Source organism: Melospiza georgiana, chromosome 1 (assembly GCF_028018845.1).
Source record: "Melospiza georgiana isolate bMelGeo1 chromosome 1, bMelGeo1.pri, whole genome shotgun sequence".
NCBI lineage: Eukaryota > Metazoa > Chordata > Aves > Passeriformes > Passerellidae > Melospiza > Melospiza georgiana.
In genome coordinates, this window is record NC_080430.1 from 50,846,683 (window position 1) to 50,868,500 (window position 21,818).

General features: G+C 35.1%; 1 protein-coding gene across 1 annotated transcript in view; it reads right to left on the reverse strand.

Moving 5' to 3' along the window:
• CNTNAP2 (contactin associated protein 2) overlaps positions 1–21,818 on the reverse strand; it is a 1,020,353-nt gene that overhangs the window by 505,638 nt on the left and 492,897 nt on the right. The window contains exon 8 of the mRNA XM_058040331.1: positions 19,849–20,113. Within this exon, the coding sequence (XP_057896314.1) occupies positions 19,849–20,113 (265 nt within the window). The remainder of the gene's footprint in view (positions 1–19,848; positions 20,114–21,818) is intronic.

Here is a 21,818-nt window from a genome sequence, read left to right on the forward strand (position 1 = left end):
CCACAATTCATTCAGATGATAAATATTATTTGATTTTCCTAAAAATGGGATGAAATTGTTGGCTATTTGGCTGCAGGTTTCTAATTTTGCCTTACATGTGTAATTGGACTTCAGCAGGAAACAGGAGTTAAATATTACATTGAAAATGTAACATTTTCTATGCTAAAAGAATAATATCTCTGTTTAAAAATAAAAAAAAAAATGCATTCATAGGTGAAAAGCTGATTAAAAATTTTGTTCTAACTCTAAATAATGAAAAAAAATGCAAATTATAATTTGTGTTTAGACAAAAAAATGACAAACTAATTTTACCAAGCACTGGATTTTAATACCCTTTTGCTTAAACTTTTTTTTAGAATATATAAATAATTTATATTGTGAAGATGTATGTAAAAATATGTTAATGGATTAGTTTTTAATGAGCTGTTGATAACTAATATACTTATATTTGAGATGTTTACTCCTAGGAATACGTTGAGTGAGATAGTAATCCCCAACATGTATTTTGTAGTTAAAAAGAAGTGAAACAAGTCTGAGGTAATGGAAGAATTTCCATTTGATTTTTGTAAACCTCTTAGGAGCTTGTGCAAGCCCATGCTTGTTCATACCAGTTCTTTTCAGAGAGGACATATGTGAGTATATGCTGTATTGTGCCTGTGAGTGAAATCCAGTCTAATGAATCAGTCTGCTGTGAGAACAGGAGACTTTTTCAGGAACAGTATTCAAAGTATTCCTTATTCAGGAACCAAATTCAAAGGTAATTACAAAGAGTTTCTAAAGGGGAACCATGTTGTGAGATACAAAAAGACACTTGAACATGAATTTAAAGAAAAAATAATTTCCCTAAGACACAGTAAGTATTAGAAAATTTAGAAGCAATAGGAATCATGACCCACCTCTCCATGATAACCCCATCATCCAGCAGCTGGCTGCACTGTGCAGTGCTCTGTGGAATGGATCTGCTGCTCCCTAAGGAAAAGCTGCCTCTTAGTGTTCTTATGATGACTAGGCATCAAAAATTATGTGATGTTAACAACATTAATAATACACCACTATTGATGGGAACATAATAGACCTACTATTGTCAAATAACATTTAATTGACACTGCTATTTATAGAAATGTGCTATATCTATTACAGGTATTTTCAACCCAGTAGAGCTTAACCTATATAGCTGTTTTTCAGCTACCTGTGGCATCTAAGATAATTTCAGTCCTATCTTCACCATCACTGCATTCCAGATAATAAATGTGTAACCCAATATAGTAAATGTGGGTGAAAAAGTCCACTGTACTATTTCTTACCTAGGAAAAAAACCAAATCATGTACAGTACTGAGTTATTAAAAAGATATCCTGCCTAACTTTTAACTCATCATTAAAAGCTCAAGAAAATGAATATAAACTTGACAAACATCAATTTTAGTCTTTTAAATACCCTTGTTAAAAATAAAAATTAAATTAAAAGGAGCAAAGAAGCAAAAACATACTGAAGATTACAGACAGAGAAAGAGTTACATTTTCTGGGCAGAAAATAAAAGTAGTAATAGTAAAAAAAACCTTAAATACATAGAGTAGATAAAAATATGGATTTTAATGACCCCTATGCCCGCAGAGGCAAAAAGATACAGTATGTGACAAAAGATCAATGGATGTTCATATTTTAAGACCTTGCTAACTGGACTGGGTAGAAGAGATAAAAGAATTTATGCAAGGGATGGGAAATCTGGCCCAAAAGATAGGAAGCCCAACCTGGCAAGAAAATTGAGGCTCGTGAAAAGGTCTGTAAGCAGCACATAGCAGCATATTGCTTGCTGAGCTGCAAAGAGTATTTTTAAGGAAATGTGCTTAAGTATTTATAGTAGGCTTTGTTTGGGGTTGGGGTTGTTTTGTTGTTTTCATATTTTTTTCCACAAGTACAAATCATCAGTGAACAAAAACTGAGACACTAATGCACTATGAGCAAGTGGGCAAACTTCACAGAATTTGACTCTAAGTTTAACTCTGCACTGTAAAATTAAACCCAAGCAGTGATGCTGCAAGATGAGTTTGCCAAGAAGAGAAAGGATATTAAGAACCAGCATTTTTTTTTTTTCAATACTACAGTCGTGAATTCAGTTCTACAGGAGTACACATTTTACATTCAGGACTCGATGGGATGCCTTCTAGCTGCTACAATCTGGACTCACCAGAACATTATTGTTGTACTTGTTCTGTTCTATTCTGAATTACAGTCTGAAGTGATCCATGGCCAATTTATATCCCCTTATTATTATCCCAATAATTTTCCTTACTCTTAAAATGCTGTTATACCTCCCTGATGGCTACACTACTGAACTGCTTTCAGAAAATTAATATACTTTTCCAAATTTATTTATACTTGTAAAACCATCAATGTTGTTAAAATTAGTATGTGTGTTTCTATTTTCAGAACTCTTCTCCCTTAGTTCCCATAACACTGTTTTTGTTGGTTTTACATGCAGAAAATGAAGAAAATGAAAAGCAAAATGCTATGAATGGAAAAAAACATGGAGAACTGAATGTTAGAATAAGGTGTGGTCCACAAATTGATTCAAAAATAGATCTGAGTAAGTAAGGAATTAGATACAAGTAATGACGTAGAGAAATTTTTTTAGGGGGAAGTGAGCAATTGAGTCATCAAAATTGTACCATAAAAATAAAATATTTAAAAGGTTTATTTTTTTATGGCTTGAGAATTGAAAATTTTGCAAATTTACCCACTATTGGTGATGTATTAAAATCACTGCACTATGTGTTTGTAATAACTATGCTGAACATTGTGTCCCCAGTTTGAGTACCCACACTAAACACAGACTACAAAAAAATCAACAATGTATGACTGCCACAGAGCACGTACTGAAGCAAGGATGTTCCAACTACTCTAGCATCTGAATCTCCAAGAAGTATGACACAGAAAACCATGGTGAAGAGAAAGCCTATAAGTTTAGGGAGTGTTATCTACAACTTCATGCATGTTTTTAAAATAACAGGTTTCTTATACTTGCATGAAACTAATTTTTCTTTTCAATCTTTGTACAATTCTGTCTGACTATTGTAAGCAGTTTCCCTGATCATAGCTTAAAAAAAATATATAGACAGCTTCTATAATACATTTGAATCAGACTCAGAAGAACACCTAGCAGTTTTGGACCAGTGCATCCTTACTTTAGACACTGAAGGCATGGCTGCACTTCAGCCAAAGCTGCTTTTGTATGTCAAACATTCATACAGAAATGACATGAAGAGTACTGCTAGACTACTACTCAGCAGTGTAACACATCATGAAGCTCAGTGTGGAATATGAACATATCCCTTGGCTTTGGTAAGGAATACATTTGCTTATACTTAATGTAGCATTCCTATATCATTCCAGTATTCCCATAATACACTGATAGAAGCACACAAGTAATAATGTAATGTACCCCTTACTTTGGGTAAGGAAAACTGCCATTATCAAGTACCAACAAACAGAAATGAAACATTTCACCTCAGCCTATTTGTAAGAACACACAACTTCACTCTTATGTACACAGAGATATTCTGATTTTCCTTATTCCATCTTCCTGCACTGCTCTCCACAAACACTTTTTTATGCTGTTCCCTGCTGCTGAAGGAAATAGGCTTCCTTTCAGCTGTGCCTTCCAAAGGAAACTCCCTCCTGATATCTCAGGTCTGTAATACACAGCTCTTGCAGAATGCTGGAAGTGGCTGGCTACATTATCTGGCCTCTGCTACCCACAGCTAGTTGCCTGAATGATCCTTCTCTTCATGTTTTCTGAGGCATGAGCTTCTTGTCACCTGCTTTTCCTTTTGAAGAAAAAGGAATCAGCAGTGGAAAATGTAGGTTTCTCTGGAAACTTAGCAGCAGAGACACGTAGGGCTTATTCCTCCCAGCTCTCACAACAGACAGCAATTCATGCCACTAACTTGTGCTTTTATCACACCTTAATGTATCTTAGGCTTTACTGAAGGAGAAAATTTCTGGAGAAAAGTGATTACAGGAGGATCGCAGCCACTACTAAAACAAAATGCTTTGAAAAAAAAAATCATTGCACGCTGTTGAGTTCTCAGAAGCTCAAAGGACATGAAAAGTCTTAAAACCAGTTTCAACCTAAAAGACCATTTCACAATGTGCGGGGGCTAGCTCATGAATTTTTAAAACTTATCTTTTTGTGCTACTCCTCTTAATTTTATTTCATTGGATGCTTAGTGTACTCAGGCATAGATTTTTATCATTGTCGAATGGATTCTCTTAATATCTTTACATTCATGATTTTTGCACAGAAACACTCTGTGACTTTTCCTTCCTGTCAGCTTCATAAAAATTCTGAGAATCTAGATAATTTCCCTGCCACACAGGCAGCTGGAATATTGAGCCTGAAAGGTTGCCAGCTTGTGGATAAACTCATCTGATACCTTCACAACCTAACTAGGAGAGAGCTGAAATTTTAAACACAATTTATTAGACTTTGGTTTGGCTCCTTTCATATTCCCCCACCTTCTGCATATGCTTTGCTTGAGTAATCACTTGGGTCTTCCTAATTTGTTGCCAAACTGACTCAGAAAAATGATACTATGTCAGGCTTCAGATGATGGATGAAGTAGAAATGCAGAAAAAGATGCTAAACAGTAAATATTTTGTTTAAAAGTCCTCTAAAATCCGAAAGGTTTTTCCAGATATTCACATTCATAGGACAGGTTTTCAATTGATGTATTTCCCATCTGTCTGCGTGTTTGTACATTGCAAGAGTCTTCATGTCAAAATAAGAAGCATTTGATTATGCTAGTGTTTTTTGATATATTAGTTAATTACAACACAATCATATATAACAATGATCAATTTGTGAAAAGCAAATTAACTATTCTCTTAGGATTATTTTTCAAAGTGCAATGTGTTTCTCATAATGATAAGTAATTACGATGAACCTCTCTGTTTAATTTACTTATTTATACCAAATATTTGATTCTAATGGACAAAATCTAGTAAAATCCTAAAAATATTCTGTCTGCTTGAGGAGATATGTATAGTAAAACCCATCAGATTTGGCTACATTATGCATATGGTATGTGGCTTTTTCCATCATAGTTACTATCCCAAAAATAATTTTAAAGAGTGATTATGGTGGCATGGGACAAGAAATGTAAGTCAGCATATTTTCAATGAGAAAACAACTTCTTAATGTTTGCTTTTACAACATTAAAATTTGATTAAGGTCATTCCTAATTTAAAAAAAAAAAACAAAACCAACAAACTCAGCACATCTTTTTAATGTCCTTCGACAGCACAAACATTCACCAATGCTGAAATACATGAGGATGAGCTAAGCACTTACCCAGAACCATGTCCCATTTCCAAGTAGGATGGTGTATCATGCATTATTCCCACAGTAATTTTATTGGTACAACAGAATTTGAAGTCATCTATTCATTGAGCTATAAGGAATAAAATTGCCAGATCTCTGAGCTGCAATTTTTTTTCCTTGCCTCAAACAAGAGGAGAAAGGGAAAGAGGTAAAGACTGAACAGATTCTTATAAACCTTCTGCAGAGCTACAACTCTTCCACACTGTGTGTTTCAGGAGCTTGAAGGGCAAGGAAAGGTATCAAGGGATCCTGCTTATTTTAATACTGATTTTAAAGTAAGTGTGGTGCACATGGTAAGGACTGTGTCCATGTACATGCCTGGGTGCCCTCATGGAGATGCAACACTTGGAGGGCTTGAACAGATTGGGAATGAGGGAAAACGGCAGTTTTCTTTTAACATAAGAATAAGGTTTCTATATCTATAGAAACCAAGAGACTTTATTCCAGTAAATTTTTATCTTTATAATTTCCTCAACGGCCCTTGCAGGTTTGACAGTTTAGTGCCAATGACATCTTTTCCTGCAAGACCTAAAATCTGCTCCCCCTCCTTGTCAGAGTGGGACAGGTGAGAGTCCTGACACATGAGAATGAGTGACGTGTGGCATTTCCTAGTAACCTTTCAGACAGTCTCTCATGAGTATAGGAGGTAGAACTCTGCTAGATTTCATCTACTGGTCATCTACCCTGGGCAGCAACAGCCTTTGCAAAAATGTCCTAGTCGAAGACTTCATGGCACAAAAAAAAAAAAAGGATAAAAAGGATAAAAAGGATTAGTTGAATGAATCTGTAACTCTAAATAAAAAGATAAAAAAGATAAAATATTTTATTTTTTTATCCTGTTTAATCTGAACTGAATAAATAACCACTTCTATTTTTGCTGCTTGGTTACAGAAACATTCATAAGACTCAACCAGTCTTATGAATGTTTCTATATGCCATGTACATATTTTTCTACTGAATATCACTCATTTACATGCAGAAAAATATATATACTAAATTCCTTCTTGAGGTAGCAGTACTTAAGAGTTCCAAATTAACTTCTATAATAAAAATAATCAGATTCTAAAAAAGAATGGCGCTGCAGATATTAGTCAGATTTTATACGCCAGCTCTTTGTAATGTAAAAACTTCAAATACTGTGATATAAAGTTTTTAAGTTGACAGGCTAAATCTCAAAGGATCAAATGATAACAAGTAAGGTTCTGGAGAAGGGCTTTCTGATCCCTGTTGTCGCTCCTCCTCACCTGCCTTTTACATTAAATGAATATGGAATGAACTGAAAATAGAACTTCCAGAGGCAGGCAGTGAGTGCTGACAGTGCTGACAAGCACCAGACAGGCATCATTGACATGGTGTGAGCTGCTGTGAATACTCAGAGGAAAGGACCTTGCACATTCCTGGACCTTTTGCTGCTCTGCTTAGATAATCTGAAGAGTAACTTTCAAATAACTGGGTTTTCAAAAAAAGGTGTATGGCAGAGCCTTTCCCAGAAGCAGACAGATTCAAATTCTCATTGGATTTAATTTGGCCTGAGATTTTGACTGATTTTGACTTCAGGACTGGAAGTGTCAGCATCACAGCCTTTCTGGGCTCTTAACTACAATGCACAAATTCCTACTGTTTCCAGTGTGAGCTGAGGATACATGGCAGCTATCAAAGATCCCAACAACTCAAAATAACATAATACCACTTTTCCTATGAGACTGTACTGGTTTTGAGTGGAGACAAGATGCTATTTTGGGCTTCTCTATGCTAAGTGTATGATCCATTACATACAATGGTCAAAAAAATGATCCACTGCAATGTTTCATATCCCATTGCTAGTTCAGGGTATCAATGTAATCAGAATTTCAAGTCAACAAATTTTCATGTTTGCTTAAGATTATGGATATTTAAATTCCTGGTTAAACTTAATGAACAACAAAACCAGATCTGAGTTGCAAGTTTTGACCCAAACTAAACTTGAGCTACTGAATATGATGCTTTCTTTCTACTCACCTCTGTTATAGAGATGTCAATGATACCCAGAAAATTAGGAATGTTATTTAAGAATACAATTTCTTTAAAATTATGAATAATGCAAGGGTATGTTCTTTAATTTTACACCTACTACAGTTTGCTCATCACTTTTATGACAGTGCATATCCATTTTTTTTAATAAATGAAAATTAATTTCACAGAAACTATTAATAGTATTAAAAAATAATTCTACTTAGCAACACTTGGGTGACATAACTGAACATACAAATGTCTTTTCCATAGATAATTAAAACGAAAGGAAAAGTTCTTGTTGTGCACATAAAATATGATAGAAGAAAGATCTAATAAATGTACTATTATTATAAAAGAAATATCAGTACTGAATGTTATTCTGCTTATAATTTTAAAGAGATTTCCAAAATATTACTGAATTCTTTCAAGCTTTCTAAAGTTGTCTTTCATTAGAATTTGATGAGGATATATCGTTATAGTTTAAAAAAGTTCCATAGAATTTGAATGTATTTTAAGGAACAAACTACAGGGCTACATGTTTAATATACCAGTTTTTGAAAAGGAAAAAAGGAAAAAAAACAAAGAAAAAATCCACTACTATTGATCCTTTACTTGGAACTGTATAATTCTTTTTCCCACTTGTACATTTATATTCAGTGTTGATGCTGAAATTGTTCTGAGGCAATATTCTGAGGACATCATTTTGGACCCCAGGCTATTTCCATAAAAATAACACTTATTTTAAAAGGAAAAAATAGCTAAGCAATATTCTTCACTTGTTTGTATGTGGCAAATGCCTGTACATTAGCAAAGCTTATTTTCTCTGCATATTTTTCAATGGGAATTTAACACCATGTCCTAGAACTTCTAAGGAAGCTGTAGTAACTGAGGAATAAGTAGGATATTTGTGTTAACAAATCAAAGCAGAACAAAAGATTCCATAAAGTATCAGTAAAACCAGGAAGTAGTAAAGTGGCACATTTCTTCCTAACTTCTTGCAGAGCTACCAATATAAGATAAAAAAATATATATATAATATTGTTTATATATATATGAAGGCATGTTTGCCAAAAATCTTTATCCAGCATTGACTTAAGTCATCTCCCAACCTTTATCTGCCTCAGTGTACAGTTATATGATACATCTAACATCTCTTTCCTTGGTACAACCCTTTTCTGCTCACTTTCAGAAATAATGATGGAATATCAGTAGCACAAAGTAAGACATGAAGATCTTGGAGAAAAATCCTGCTTAGAAAAACCCAAATTTTCCAGAGACCTGCTGCATTCCCCTATCATATGACTGTTCAATGGCTCACCACCTAAAAAAAATCCTGGTTACATTGGCTCTGATTCATGATGATAGGAATGCAGGGAGGCCTAATACTGAAAATGTCTGATGAAATCTTCAAAAATGTAATGGACACTCAGACTTTCTGCCAAAAAAAACTTATGATGTTGTATCCAGTGCAGAGCACCTGAAGCAACCTGTGAGAGCAGTGTCTGCTTAGGATTATATAAGTACATTTTTCTTGTTGGATAATCATATTTCAGATATTTACTGCATCAGGATGTTTTTTTTTTTTTTGTCATTGTTTAAAAGCACAAAACCTTGTTCTAACTATAAAATAGCCTTGTGGAAACTAATAACCTATAATACTGATCAGAGATTTCTGACATGGGGAAGAAATAACATTCAAATGCTAGTGCAACTGAATGGTACATGGAACAGGCTGGACTATAATGGTTCTAGTAATGTAATTATTTATTATGAGTAGCAAAATTAGCTAATAGTATTAACATAATGTTGTTATAATCCTTTCTTGCAGTAAGAAATGGAATTCTAAAATGCCACTATTATGAAGCTAAAAAAAAAAGTTTCCCAATGATAGCAGCCTGCTGCAGGAAATATTATATTAAAAGAAAGATGAAACAAACATCACATTAATAACAGCATTTTCCTGCTAACAAAATCAGAAAAAAACACTTCATACTGTTCTGCTCAAAGCTAGAAAGAAAAAGAAAATGGTTGAAGAGGTAAGTGCATTCTTAGTACTCCAAGTTTGTTCAACAGAAATGTAACTCAGAGTCATCCTGCCAAAGAAAAATTAAATAAATGTTCTAGTAATTTCTTTGTGGGTTTTTTGTTTGCTTGTTTTTACAAGGGGCTGCTAAGAAAACATCATATTTCTCTCTTTCTCTCTCTGTGTAGGTATGTATATATATATATATATATATATATGTATATATATATATATGTATATATATATACATATATGTATATATATATGCATATGTGCCTTTTAGAAGATGCTTTAAAATGTGAAGGTAATTTGCCTTGGATCAGATATTTTTGTTTAGCATATAACAAATCTTTATGACACAGCAAATTTGATGAACTATTACTTGTTTCCAATGCTATGGAAACAAGCCTAAGCCTCCCAAAGGTTCCTCTGTACCACATTATTCTTTCCCAGATTCAGCACAGTCAGGGATATCAGCCCTGTGTTGTAAATTCCAGAACCAAGAGACATGGCAAGAGCTATTACTGTTTTCACAGGTAATTATCTAAGTACCATCACCAGAATGTTAAGAATGTTATTCCTCCTGCTAGTGCTCTGGAAAAGTTAATTCCACTTGGCAGTTTGTTTTAATGTATGTGCTAATTATGAAAATGAGCTGTTAAAAAAGCTACAAAAGGTCAACCAATGAAAACCTTATACTTGAGGGCATGCAATCTCATGTTCCGCTACTTTGAATCTACAGAAAGAAAGCAAAGTTATTCTTGTATTTTAATATAATGAATCCCTCAAATTCATTGTACATTCATACATTTCTTGGGAAAATAGAGGTGAAGCCATGACTCTAAACATGTTTTTCGTTGTTAAGGAAATACTCTGGGAAGGATATGTGTAGAACTTTGCTTTTCTCCTCAGTGAAACAGTGTCTATGCGGACACTGGTTACTGCTAAAATAAACGATGTATTTTACAGTAGCTGCCTCACAGTACGAGAATTGAGATTCTTTTTCTCCCTATCAAATATATAAACTTAATGATTAAGCTTTTTAAAGACAATATCATCTTCCATTCAGTTTATAGGAACCAAACTACTTTGGTTGCTCTGTTTCACCTCAGTGCTCATGTGATGCTGCTTCAGCAACACTGGGAAATGAAAACAAACAACATGTGAAAATGCCTGAAGGGACTCACCATCTTTTGCAAGAACAGACTAAAGGCAGAGCTAGCAACACACAACCAGAAAATGTTTTTCTCCCCAAGTCAATTTTTTACCACTTCCATCAAAAAAAAAATAGACAATACAGTCTATGCCTGATGCCATTTCAAGAAAGTACTTTGATAGAAATTGCTTTTAGTTCTGTCAATGTCAGTAGAAAATGCCAAAATGCCAAAATACACATCACAGTTATGCACGACTGTGCTAACCAAAAAAACCCAGTAAGGGTCCAGCTGACTTACAAGAGCTGCATTGCTTCTGTAAAAAATTGAATTAATCCTTTGGGCTAGATGCCATCCTGTGTCATTGAAGCAAGCCTGGAGGTCAGCAGAAGCTACATGAATTTACAATGGCATGACTGAAAACAGAATCTTTCCTCTAGCACTTAAGTTTTATGCAGCATAAAATATGTATGAATGCTTGACAACTTTTCCTTTCATTATATACAAAAGTGACTTTCTCTTCTCTCTAAAATAACACTGTCAAACCAAGAGGGACTGCCAGAAACCTGTCACAGATAATAATCTATTTTCCAGGTTCCTGAATAGCAATGAAAAAGAAGATATTGAGTGTCAGTTCCCAGCACATAAATTAAAGTTCCGTGCCTGTAATTAGGTCATGTTTCCCTGAAAAAGAATTGTGTTAAATATTACAACAAATTTTAATTATTTTCTTGTAAGTAATAGGCTAGAGATGTTGTGGAACACCTAGTTGAGGATTAGTGATAAATAAGATTAAAAATTAAAAATTTCAAAAAACTCAAATTACTTGCAAGGACATTTGCTCTTGAAAGACTATTACTCCTGGTTTTATTCAAAGTGCAAGTGCTGCAAATGCTGACTTTAAAAGTAAAGAAAATTTTCCTTTCTTTCCCTTGCATTTGGGTAAGACGAAAAGGTGAAAAGGGCACTGGCTGGCTTAATTTACATAGTTGATAGCTTCACACCACAGTGTGTACAACACTGCTTGAAGATTCTGTACCATTTTTTTGAAACACTGTTAGATAGTATATGTTCAAGACCTTTGATCTCCCAATCTGTCTGTAAATATTTTTGTAAGTTTACAGAAACTGAATATCCTATGTTCTAACTGGAGACTGAGTCTCCAATATTTTTCCTTCTCCTCTCTCTCTTTTTTTTTTAATCATAACAACTACTGTTCTCCATCAGCAAGGTTTTATGCCCACCACAGATTTTTCTAAAACAACAAACTTTGACTAAATGAGGTGATGATGGCAGACCATTTTTCCAAATCTGAGAACTTTCCCTTTGTTTCTACATCTGTAAATCACCTCCTATTCTTCCCCCTCTCTGCTGTGGTTTCCTGCTTCTGAAATGGGGCAGGATGTGTCTCTGCCATCTTTGTAGCCAGGCCCAAGGGATGATCCATTTCTGACCCCACTGTTCAGCATGTGGAGGTGTCTCTGGACCAGGATCCTCACCCTGGGGCTTCACCAGGGTGCCCACACTGTGTAAGCCCTGTGCAACACTGACAGCTCCTGCCTGTCATGTCATTGGCATTACATGGCCACAGCTACAGCAGCCTTGTCACAACAGCTTGGCTCTCCCCCAGACCCCGCATGTCCTTCGTTGGGTCACAGACATCTTGGAATATTATGACTCTAAAAATGGGCATCTCTTCAAAAAGTGGTAAATAATAATAAGGTTACCTCATAGCCTGTGATTGCTTTTACATTTTAAGCAATTACATCTGGAATTTATGGTGCGTGCAGAAGGAGGAGGGGCAGTAGAGGTGGAAGAAAGGTGCATAAGAATCTGTAAGAGGACAAACTCTTGCAGAGATATGTTGGAGGGCAGGCCAGGCTGGCAGAGTAAGAACTGTTTGCTCTATATTGTCTATTGTAATGGACTCCAGAACAGTCTAACTACTGAACTATTCCTGGATCTCAGTGCTGATCGTGGAGAAACTATTGATCCTGTAGGAAGATGATATCCTAGAAATGATGCAGCCTGTGTCCAAGGGGACAGTTATAGCAACAGGACCTTGAGATGAAACAAGGAGCACCCTGGGTCTCCTGAATCCATTCAAATGGTTTTACTTTTGTTACCAAATAATGGTCTGTGAACTTCCTGCTCATTGTAGTTGGCAAATTAGCTGAGTAAACTCTCTGACAAATGGCTATATGCACAATGGTGCATATGCATACGTACAGTGACTGTAAGTTCTACTATCGATTAAAAAGGAACTGCATTCCTTTTACCTTCTGCTACTCCACTTACTCACAGCCATTTACAGAACACCAATAATTGCCAAATTAAACAGGCAGCAGCAGTATTTCTTTGAGTTATTAGAAATGGTTAATCACATGCTGGGTTATCATGAGATGTGCTTAGTCAAGTACTTCTCTCTCAAATAGAAGCAAAGTGAAAAACACACTTCAAATAGATTTTGTACTTTTTCTCACTTGTTTGCAGTAGAAATTAAATCTGGCACAAAGTAAACTAAAGAGCTAAGACAGTGCGGACTCCAATCACATTTCTCCAGTAATACTAACACCTACAGAAAAGTTTACAGGAGGTCCTACACCCTGTTATTAACAGCAACCCATGTTTTTCCACAATTAGGAAGATTAAATTGTGCTGGAAGATATTTGTGTCATTGCTGAAAGACCTGGCTAACCTCATTGTGTTGTTGCCATCATGTTGCCATCTTGGTGAACATAGGTGTGGGAATCCTGGAAATGGGCTTTCTCCAAGAAACACCTGTATGGAAGAAGTGGCAGAGATGGCAAACTAACATGTTGGGGGAAAGAATATAATATTTTGGATATGCAGTCTTCTGATATTAGAAAATGTTCATTGAATTTCCTTTTATAATATATGAATACGTTGTGGTGTCCTGGGAATATTGTTGTTGGGTTGTACATAAACACAACAAATATAACTATAGTTCCAGTCTCTATTGTGTACTTTTGCTTATTTCATTATTCTAATCAAAAAGGAGGGAAAAAAAAAATCTCCCTCATATTCACTTCAATCAGTTCATGTAAATCCTGGAAGAGTTTAAAATGTAAACTTATGTGTACTTTATAATGTCTGTTCCAACAACCCTATCTTTCTGATCCAAGAGGTAATGCTGGTTTTAAATACCTTGGCTTGGTAAATCAGTCTTTAGGGACAAGTCTTTTCATGCTCTTTTGCATTCAACAAAAATATGCAGAGAATCCACCAAAGTAAAAATCTATGTTCTTAAAGTAACTGCAAAATATTGAATACCTCTGTAGCTTTCAGAAGTAAGGGACTTATCTTCCATTCATCAAAGTCAAAACAAAAATTTTCTCAGACTTGACTAGAACCAGACTATCAATAGCTGATGTAGGTGTAGTAAGAAAAGGCAACATGGAAAGCAACAAAAATTGCGTTCACTTCCTGTCAAACTTACTGAAGTCAAGAAAAATTAGAAGGGTATGTTTTCAGCTAGTTCTGTCAGATCTACTCACATAAATTATATTTCTTCTAGCAGCAAGTTAGGATTATCACTTAATCACTGACTATTTCAGGGGTTTTGTCCTGAAAGAAATTCAGTGCAACACAGTGAGTGTTCACATAATAGTTGTAAAAAGCCTTATCTCATCTTTCATGCTAAAATAGTGATCATCAAGGTCCCATCTAACTCTCTTCAACAGCCCAGAGGAAATGAGACCAAAGCAAGTAAACTGGACTTGAGGCTCCTGTATAAATTGAGAAAGCTTATCAAGGACAACAGCCTGGTTTATTGATTCTTGGGTTCTTCCATCCTTGCAAAATGTCAGTGCAACCAATAGAGAGTTCAATTGTTCTCAGGGAAATATCTGAAAAAGGTACCATCTATGCTTTAGAATGCACAGCTTGTGCATTTTAGGCAACTCTCCAGTGAAAATCAGTGACTGATGAAGCAGAATTCACAAACTCCTGAACTAAACTCATCAGTTTTTTTAGACAAAGAAAGCCTGCAATCAGGAACTCTACTTCTTGATCTGATTGGTTTGAGTCTTCTATGGAGATGCTAAACCAGTCTACAGTGAAAATGTGTCATAAAAATAACTATAACTACTGCAAGTATTCCTGTGTCTCAGTTCTGTGAAATTCAAACTCACAAATGCCTATTCATGTAGCTGCTTCCACTGCTTAAAGTCAATAGCCAAAAATATACAGAGAGAAGCAGAGGGACAACCTGGCTATCTAAGTTTCTAATATTCAGACTTGTCTGATGCTAAGTCATCATTCTGTCTTTCATGGACAGAATTTCTGTCTCTCATCTTGATCATGCTGACAGGTTCCTCAGGGGTATCTGCCTCCTCTTAATAACATTCAGTGTATAATCTACTACCAGTAATGTGAGAAAGACCTAGTGGGAAATTTTATCTTCCCACCAGAAGTACACTTGGGCTCTGTGTATACACATCCCCTATTTAAGCCTTCATTTAACCACCAAGGCAAAAATACTTCTTGATTCCCACATAAAGTGCCCCCGGGAATTGTCACTGGAAGAGTACCACTTTAGATCTGTCAGAGAGAGACATTTTATTACCTGAAGGATGCTATCTTAACCCAAGGTCTAAAATATAAATGAACTGCAATTCAGATGACTTGAGACCTAGCAGAAAGACAGAAAGGTGGAAAGCTTCCCAGGGATTCCACAGGGAGAAGGCTGATTTATTTAATACAGATAAATATGACAAAAAGATATTCATATCCCAAGTTTTAATAAGTTTATGCTTGACAGGAAGAACAGAAGTCTAGAGCAGCAGCTAATATAATATATTATAGAGTTGGTGGAGGAAAAAAGAAGCAGATGAATTCAAGTGAAAGGCAGAAAATTTTGGATACTGAAAATTTTTCTGTTTCTCCTGGGCTGAAGGAGATTATGTCCTTTTTGCAATGACTTATCATCTGTACTGTAAAGTACAGTCCCAGAGATCTTCATAGACCATCTAATATTTAAGTAGAGCAGAGAATGCTTACATATGAAAGGTCAAAACTGCCTATGAAAAGATGGGTGAGAAAATTAACAGAGGATAAATCAAGAGATTATTTTAGAATCTGCCATGATGAAAACCCAGCCTTTTCTCAAGAGGCAGAGAACATTCTATTCTATATTGAAACAGGGATTTGAGGTTTGCTTTAAAAACACATTGCAAAGCCATTAGATGATGCCCCTGGAGTGTTGTTTTGAAGGTTACTATTGTTTCTTTGAGCAAAGTAATACTCTCTGTGTTTTTTAATGTTACCCATTTTTTCCCACGTTGAAAAAAGCTTCAGAAAACTTTGGCTTCATTAGGAAGAAGGAATTTGGGTTAAGTTGCTGAAGCAGGTAGATAAAACTAAGTGGAAGAAAAGGAGGTAACTGGGACACAGGCTGTGGCTTAACCTTGCACTGAACTGCATTTGCATATGGCTTTGGGAAAGTTCCATTAAAAGTTTTTATAGCCAGGAGACACTTGGGAGTATGACATTTTCCAGTTGCTTATTTTTCTGCACTCAAGAAAGAAGACATTAGCTTGTTGAAGTTTATAAATCAAAACAACTTCATCAACAACTTATTCTAATTGCAAGATTACAAAGACTGGGTAGGCTCTTAGTATGTATTCAAACTAAATTACTTTCAAACTGCAGCAGAATATCAGAATCCTTTAATATGCAAAACTACAATAAAAATCTGCTTTCAAAATGTTCCAAAAATAAGATCACATCTTTCTTCCATCTTGTCAGCCTAGCATTAGTTCCATCAATCCCTTGTGTCAATTTCTAGAAAGTTTGCCTGAGTATCATAATGACAAAACCAAGAATTTAGTCCAAAACTGTACAGAGCAGTAAAGATAAATCTCTTGACTGTTTTCTGAGATTCTTTCCTATTATTAATCCCCATGCTGGGGCATACACAATTTTAAAGATATTAATCAAAGTTTACTTTGCAGAGAAAAAGTCAATAGGATGTTTAACTCTTGATTTATACACAAGCTTTAAGTATTTCACCTGTGTAATTCTGCACAGTCAGTAGCTTATTTCTTCTAATTAAATCTTTATTTCAGCTCTCAATGGGCCTGATTTTCCTCTTACTAACAGCAAGTTTATTAATATAACTCTCATCAATCAAATGGTGGTAGCATTTTAATGAGATTAATGTAAGAAAAAAGCAAAATGAAAGTTATTGACTTTGCACAAGAGTTTTGCCAGTCTGTTCACAGCTAAGCAGTGCTTACTGGATGCTTAACAGAATGCTGGGCAAGGCATGCATTTTTTACTGTTTAGAAATCTGTTTTGAAAGTACAATTTGCAAGATGATGAAAAAAAGAAAATAGTTTGCTCAGGAAGAAAATCAGGCAGTAAGTCTAACTACAAGGGCTAATCATCTTTGTCCTTCTCATATGTAATACAAACTGAAATTTCATGTGCATCTGAATGTAAAAGACTCTGTTACACTCAGCATTTTGTTATGGGCATCAGAGTACACTTTACTAACACAATAAAAGATTTATTACTGGTTTTTATCAGCTCTTTATTGCCTCGAGCATTTACCTCTCTGAAGCCCAGGACAGGTCATGGACTAATCATTCCATCACTCTTAAAAAACTTACAGACAGGTCAATTAAAACCTGAAATTCTGGTTTGCCAGGTCAACACAAAAATCAGTTGCTTTTTAGCTGTAACACAAAGATCATACATACTACATACTGCAATATTTATATCCATCCCCAATTGTTTTCAGCCCATGTAAAATAAATATGAAATGTTCATAATTGGATAGATGTAGTTATCCAATGTTTAGAGTTGAGGTTATGGTTTGAAAGTGACTCAAGGTATGAAAGGAACAGCAAGGTAAACACACATATATATATATATATATATATATATATATATATAACCTAACCAAAGAACAAAATAAAATGTATTTTTCCAAAACCAGAAGTGATCTATAGAAAATTTTCTAGAAACTTCTGATGCAAATATAAACTGTGGTTTCTTTAAAAAACCAGTAACAACAGAATGAGAGAGGTAACTAAAGCATGACAGACAGTAGGAATGTCTCAAACTAAAGATAAGTTTGAACCCCAAACAATGAGAAAAAAGCTTCAGGCACACAAGACCATTTTAATAATTATACCAACATTATTTTTCTTTTATATCTTCCAAGAATAAAGCAGTGGGATGACTTATCCTGCCAATAAAGATGAATAAAATTGATCAAGAGACAGAGAATTTAATGAAGAATTGAATACAGCAAAATCTCCAGCAGGTAGGACATGCAGTTAAATAAATGAAGGAACAATTAAGTGCCTTTTTGAAGACCAAAGGCTAACATGACATGAGACTCTAGCTGGGATCTGCTAACACCATGGAAAAATTATCCCTGACAAAAACTGAACAGACAGCAGGGAAGGGAGGGAGACAAAGAAAACTGCTAGGAAAAGACTGCCTGATGGCAGCTCTCCATTTCTCTGATTTTAAATGCAAAGCAATGTCTGCTTTATGATTCCAATGAATTACCTACTATTATCGAAATGTTTTCCCACAGCATGCTATGTAACTTCTCGTGATCACTGTATTTACACAGAAGTTAAACATTTTGCATTACAGCTTTTTATTTGGTCATTTTAGAGTATTGTATCTCTTCATTCATTGCACTTCCATGCATTATTTCATTTTTACTTTTGCAAAAAGTGTCATCAAACTGCATAAAGTTGTAGCTGCCTTTCTCTCCTTAAACAAAATGCATACATGAATTAGGTATGAAAGTTCTGTCAAGTCAACAAGAAAACCTTTTTCTCCTACTCTCTGATCCCTCCTAGTCATCAAGAAGCACTTCATAAAGCAGTAGGTAGGTAAGGAGATTAGCAGTGCCCAGCTACCAGAGAGAAAAGTGGGAATTCAACTGCATTTGAAAAACTGGGACTCCACACTCTCCTGTTTATCTGAAATCTGTACCTGCTAAGTTAGAGCACCCTGAGTCAGTGCATACAACTTTAGGGTATTCAAGGGAAATTGTGACAATTAAACCAGACAAACCAGAACTCTGTTCCATATAAGCACCTTAACTGCAGAGTTGTGAAGGAACAAGATTCTGCCACCTGCACATCTACTTACAGCTCTCTCACGAGTCCTACCAGTACAATTACTGCTTCTATAACCAGAATTACACCATAACCCAGAATGAAGTACTGATGTCCCCATGTCAACTCAAAAACTGACATTAAGGCTGCTAATGTAAGCAAGTTTGTAAGTTATGAGAAACATATAGAGGAAATACTAGGAGACTTTAGTTTGCTTCTGAAAACATATGCTATTACAGGTGACAGGCAGAAATACAGCAGATATGAAACCCAAAACAGACATGCATCGAGGCTGCAGTTTTAGTTAGTCTAATGTTTTGTGATAGCCAGGCTGCATTCCTCCCAATATTCATACCCTACACATGCAGAGGGCTGCACACTTGACAGTGGGAAATTCTCCTTTTTCAGCTGTTAAAAATAGCCAATGTAAAAAACCTTTTATCAATAGGACCACAAGGGTCAGAAAACTTTGTGCCAAAGGCAGATCATTTTGGCTTCTAGAAAACCCAGCAGGTTTTTATCATGACATTTGTTAATTCCCTGCAGAAGAAGGGAAAAAGAAGTTTGCTGTGATATTTACTGTACAACAACAGCATCCTTTCTGCAGCCTTACCTGGCAGATGTCATATTTTCCTTTTCTATGTTCACATATGCAATTAATTTCACAGGCATTGAAATGCCTGTTGTAACAAAATAACAATAAAGCATTGAAACTAATCTAAGGTTTGCAGGATAGCCATGCAGATCTGAAAAATTCATACAAATAATTATGGTATGGATGGATTTCTTTTTTTTATGGGATTCCCTAGTTATTGGAAAATATTAGGAACGTCTAATTATTCGACTACACCTAGAAAGGGAGTACACAGCCATTTTCAAACCAAATATTTTCCCAGAGAAAACTGCAAGACAGAAGTAAGGAAGAAAAATGAAGAAATGCTGCCTTATAGATAAGCGGGTGATTTCTTGACAGAATAAGATCATTAATATATTTTTCTTTTTGATCCAACAACTATTTCAACATTCTTGTAACTCTTACTCAATGAAACAGTAAAGGATTTCTTAAAGTTGCAATACAAATTTTAAATTTTGTAAAAAAATTGTTCCAGTCTTTAGGTTCATAATTATTTTAAACAACACAAACCAAAATGATACCAAATTAAAAAAAAACCCCACAAAACTCACTTACCCGATGAGATGTCTATCCGGTTCTTCTTCACTTGGGAGACGTTGATATGGACACTGACTTTGCCCTCATTTATGTCAATCTCAACATTGCCCAGGTCATCTGAGAAGTGGCTGAAGAGCAGAAGTCCATTTGGGTTCCAGGTCCGGAAGAGGAAACTGACTGAAAACACATCTTGGCTTGGACGACCAGGAACCTCAAGGTAACTGGTGGCATTGAAAAAGACAGGCACTGTGTGTGGCTCCACACAAGAGAAACTTAAATTTCCCTAAGTAAAACACAAAAAAAAAAGAAAAAAAAGAAAAAAAGGAAAATGGTAAGATTTCACTAAATTCATAGTCACCTCTAGAAAAGTATTCTAGATTTCATTCAACCTAGAGACTTCTGTGATCTATGCACACTGTATCTAAGGATGTGCCATCAATGTTATCTTTATTGTTGCTACCATAATAGTTGCTGATTTTCCTGTGTTTTTTTTCTAACAGTGGCCCCATTATATTTTGTACTGTACTGTACAATCGCAAAAAACCAGGCAGCTGGCCCTGAAGAGTTGTATTCTCTCAAACTTAGACGAAAGCATTATTATTTCTAGTTAACAGGTAAAGAAATTAATCACAGATAAACTTGGGCTTGTCTGTGGTCCCCATAGAAACCTATAACAGAACAGCATAAAAAAGGAGTGCAGATTTCCAAATACCCTCATATCAGTGTGTCAATCAATACAATACATGATGTTCCAAAATAATGATGTATAATATCTGAGCAGTCAGCCTCTCTGTTATGCTTTCAACTTCATGATACTACATATGCTAATATTTCAATTCATGACGCAGAAGGATTTGGAGTAGCTGATCATGAACAACACCAATTTTTTTGGATAGTAAATAATTTTCACTGCAAAGGAAACTGCAGTTTCTACTCTGTAAAATATTATTCTTCAGGAAATTGAAAAAAGATCCAGTCAACTGTTGATCTACAAGCTTTAAAATGTATCTGTAAACAAGACCAGAATTAGAGGCATGAATTTTTCTTTCTGATTCTCATGTAATTTCTCACAAAAAAAGACCAAATTGGTAGGATATTACCATTTGTTACTATTTGTAGGGTATTACCATTTTTTTTCCTTAAAAATCATACTTTGTAATAATCTCTGTCCACAATTAATTTATTACTGCTTAAATGGAAATACAACAGGAAAACTTCCTCTGCTGAAGAATTCCTACAATATGTGGCAACCATGTGTCCTATGGTTAGGCTTTCTCATGCACTGTTGCAGGTGAAAATTATGTGGCAATTTTTTTCTATTTGGGAAGAAATAATTTTCTCTGATCCAGTACAGAAACTGTTACTAAAATCAAGACAGCAATTCCTCTGATATTTATTTTTACATTTAAAATAAAAATAAGACTTTAAAAACATTTTTGGAGGTACACAGGTGTTTAGAGATGTGGTCTACCTAAGCAGTGTTTAGAATCTCAGTAGAAGTGAGTCATCATATTTGTTGCATAATTAATTTTAAATTCTATATTACTGATCTAGACTTTTATGTCACATTCTTGTATTCTTAGTGTATAAATGCATCTGACAGTTCATCTTGAGGGAAAGTAGAGAATTTGGAAGCAAGATAGGAACTTTGTGTCTGAAAATGCGTGTCAGGAAAGACCTAAGTAAATTTTTTAAAGAAGTAATTATATTCAATTGGAGATGACGGATGACATCAATAAGCAAGTTTCAGCACTCATTTTCCAATGTCCAAACCCATCAATTTTTAAAAGAACATCACATCAGAGAACAGCTTATGTGTATAACAGCAAGATACAACTGGTCTGGCAGACTCAGCTTCCTATAATGCATTTCCATGTAAAAAATCCCAAATGAGTGAATATAATATTTTCTTGACCACTAGGATAAATACTTTGATTATTTTGCATAGAAACTTCTTTTTTTTTCTGCAGAACAGCAGAAATTGTCTA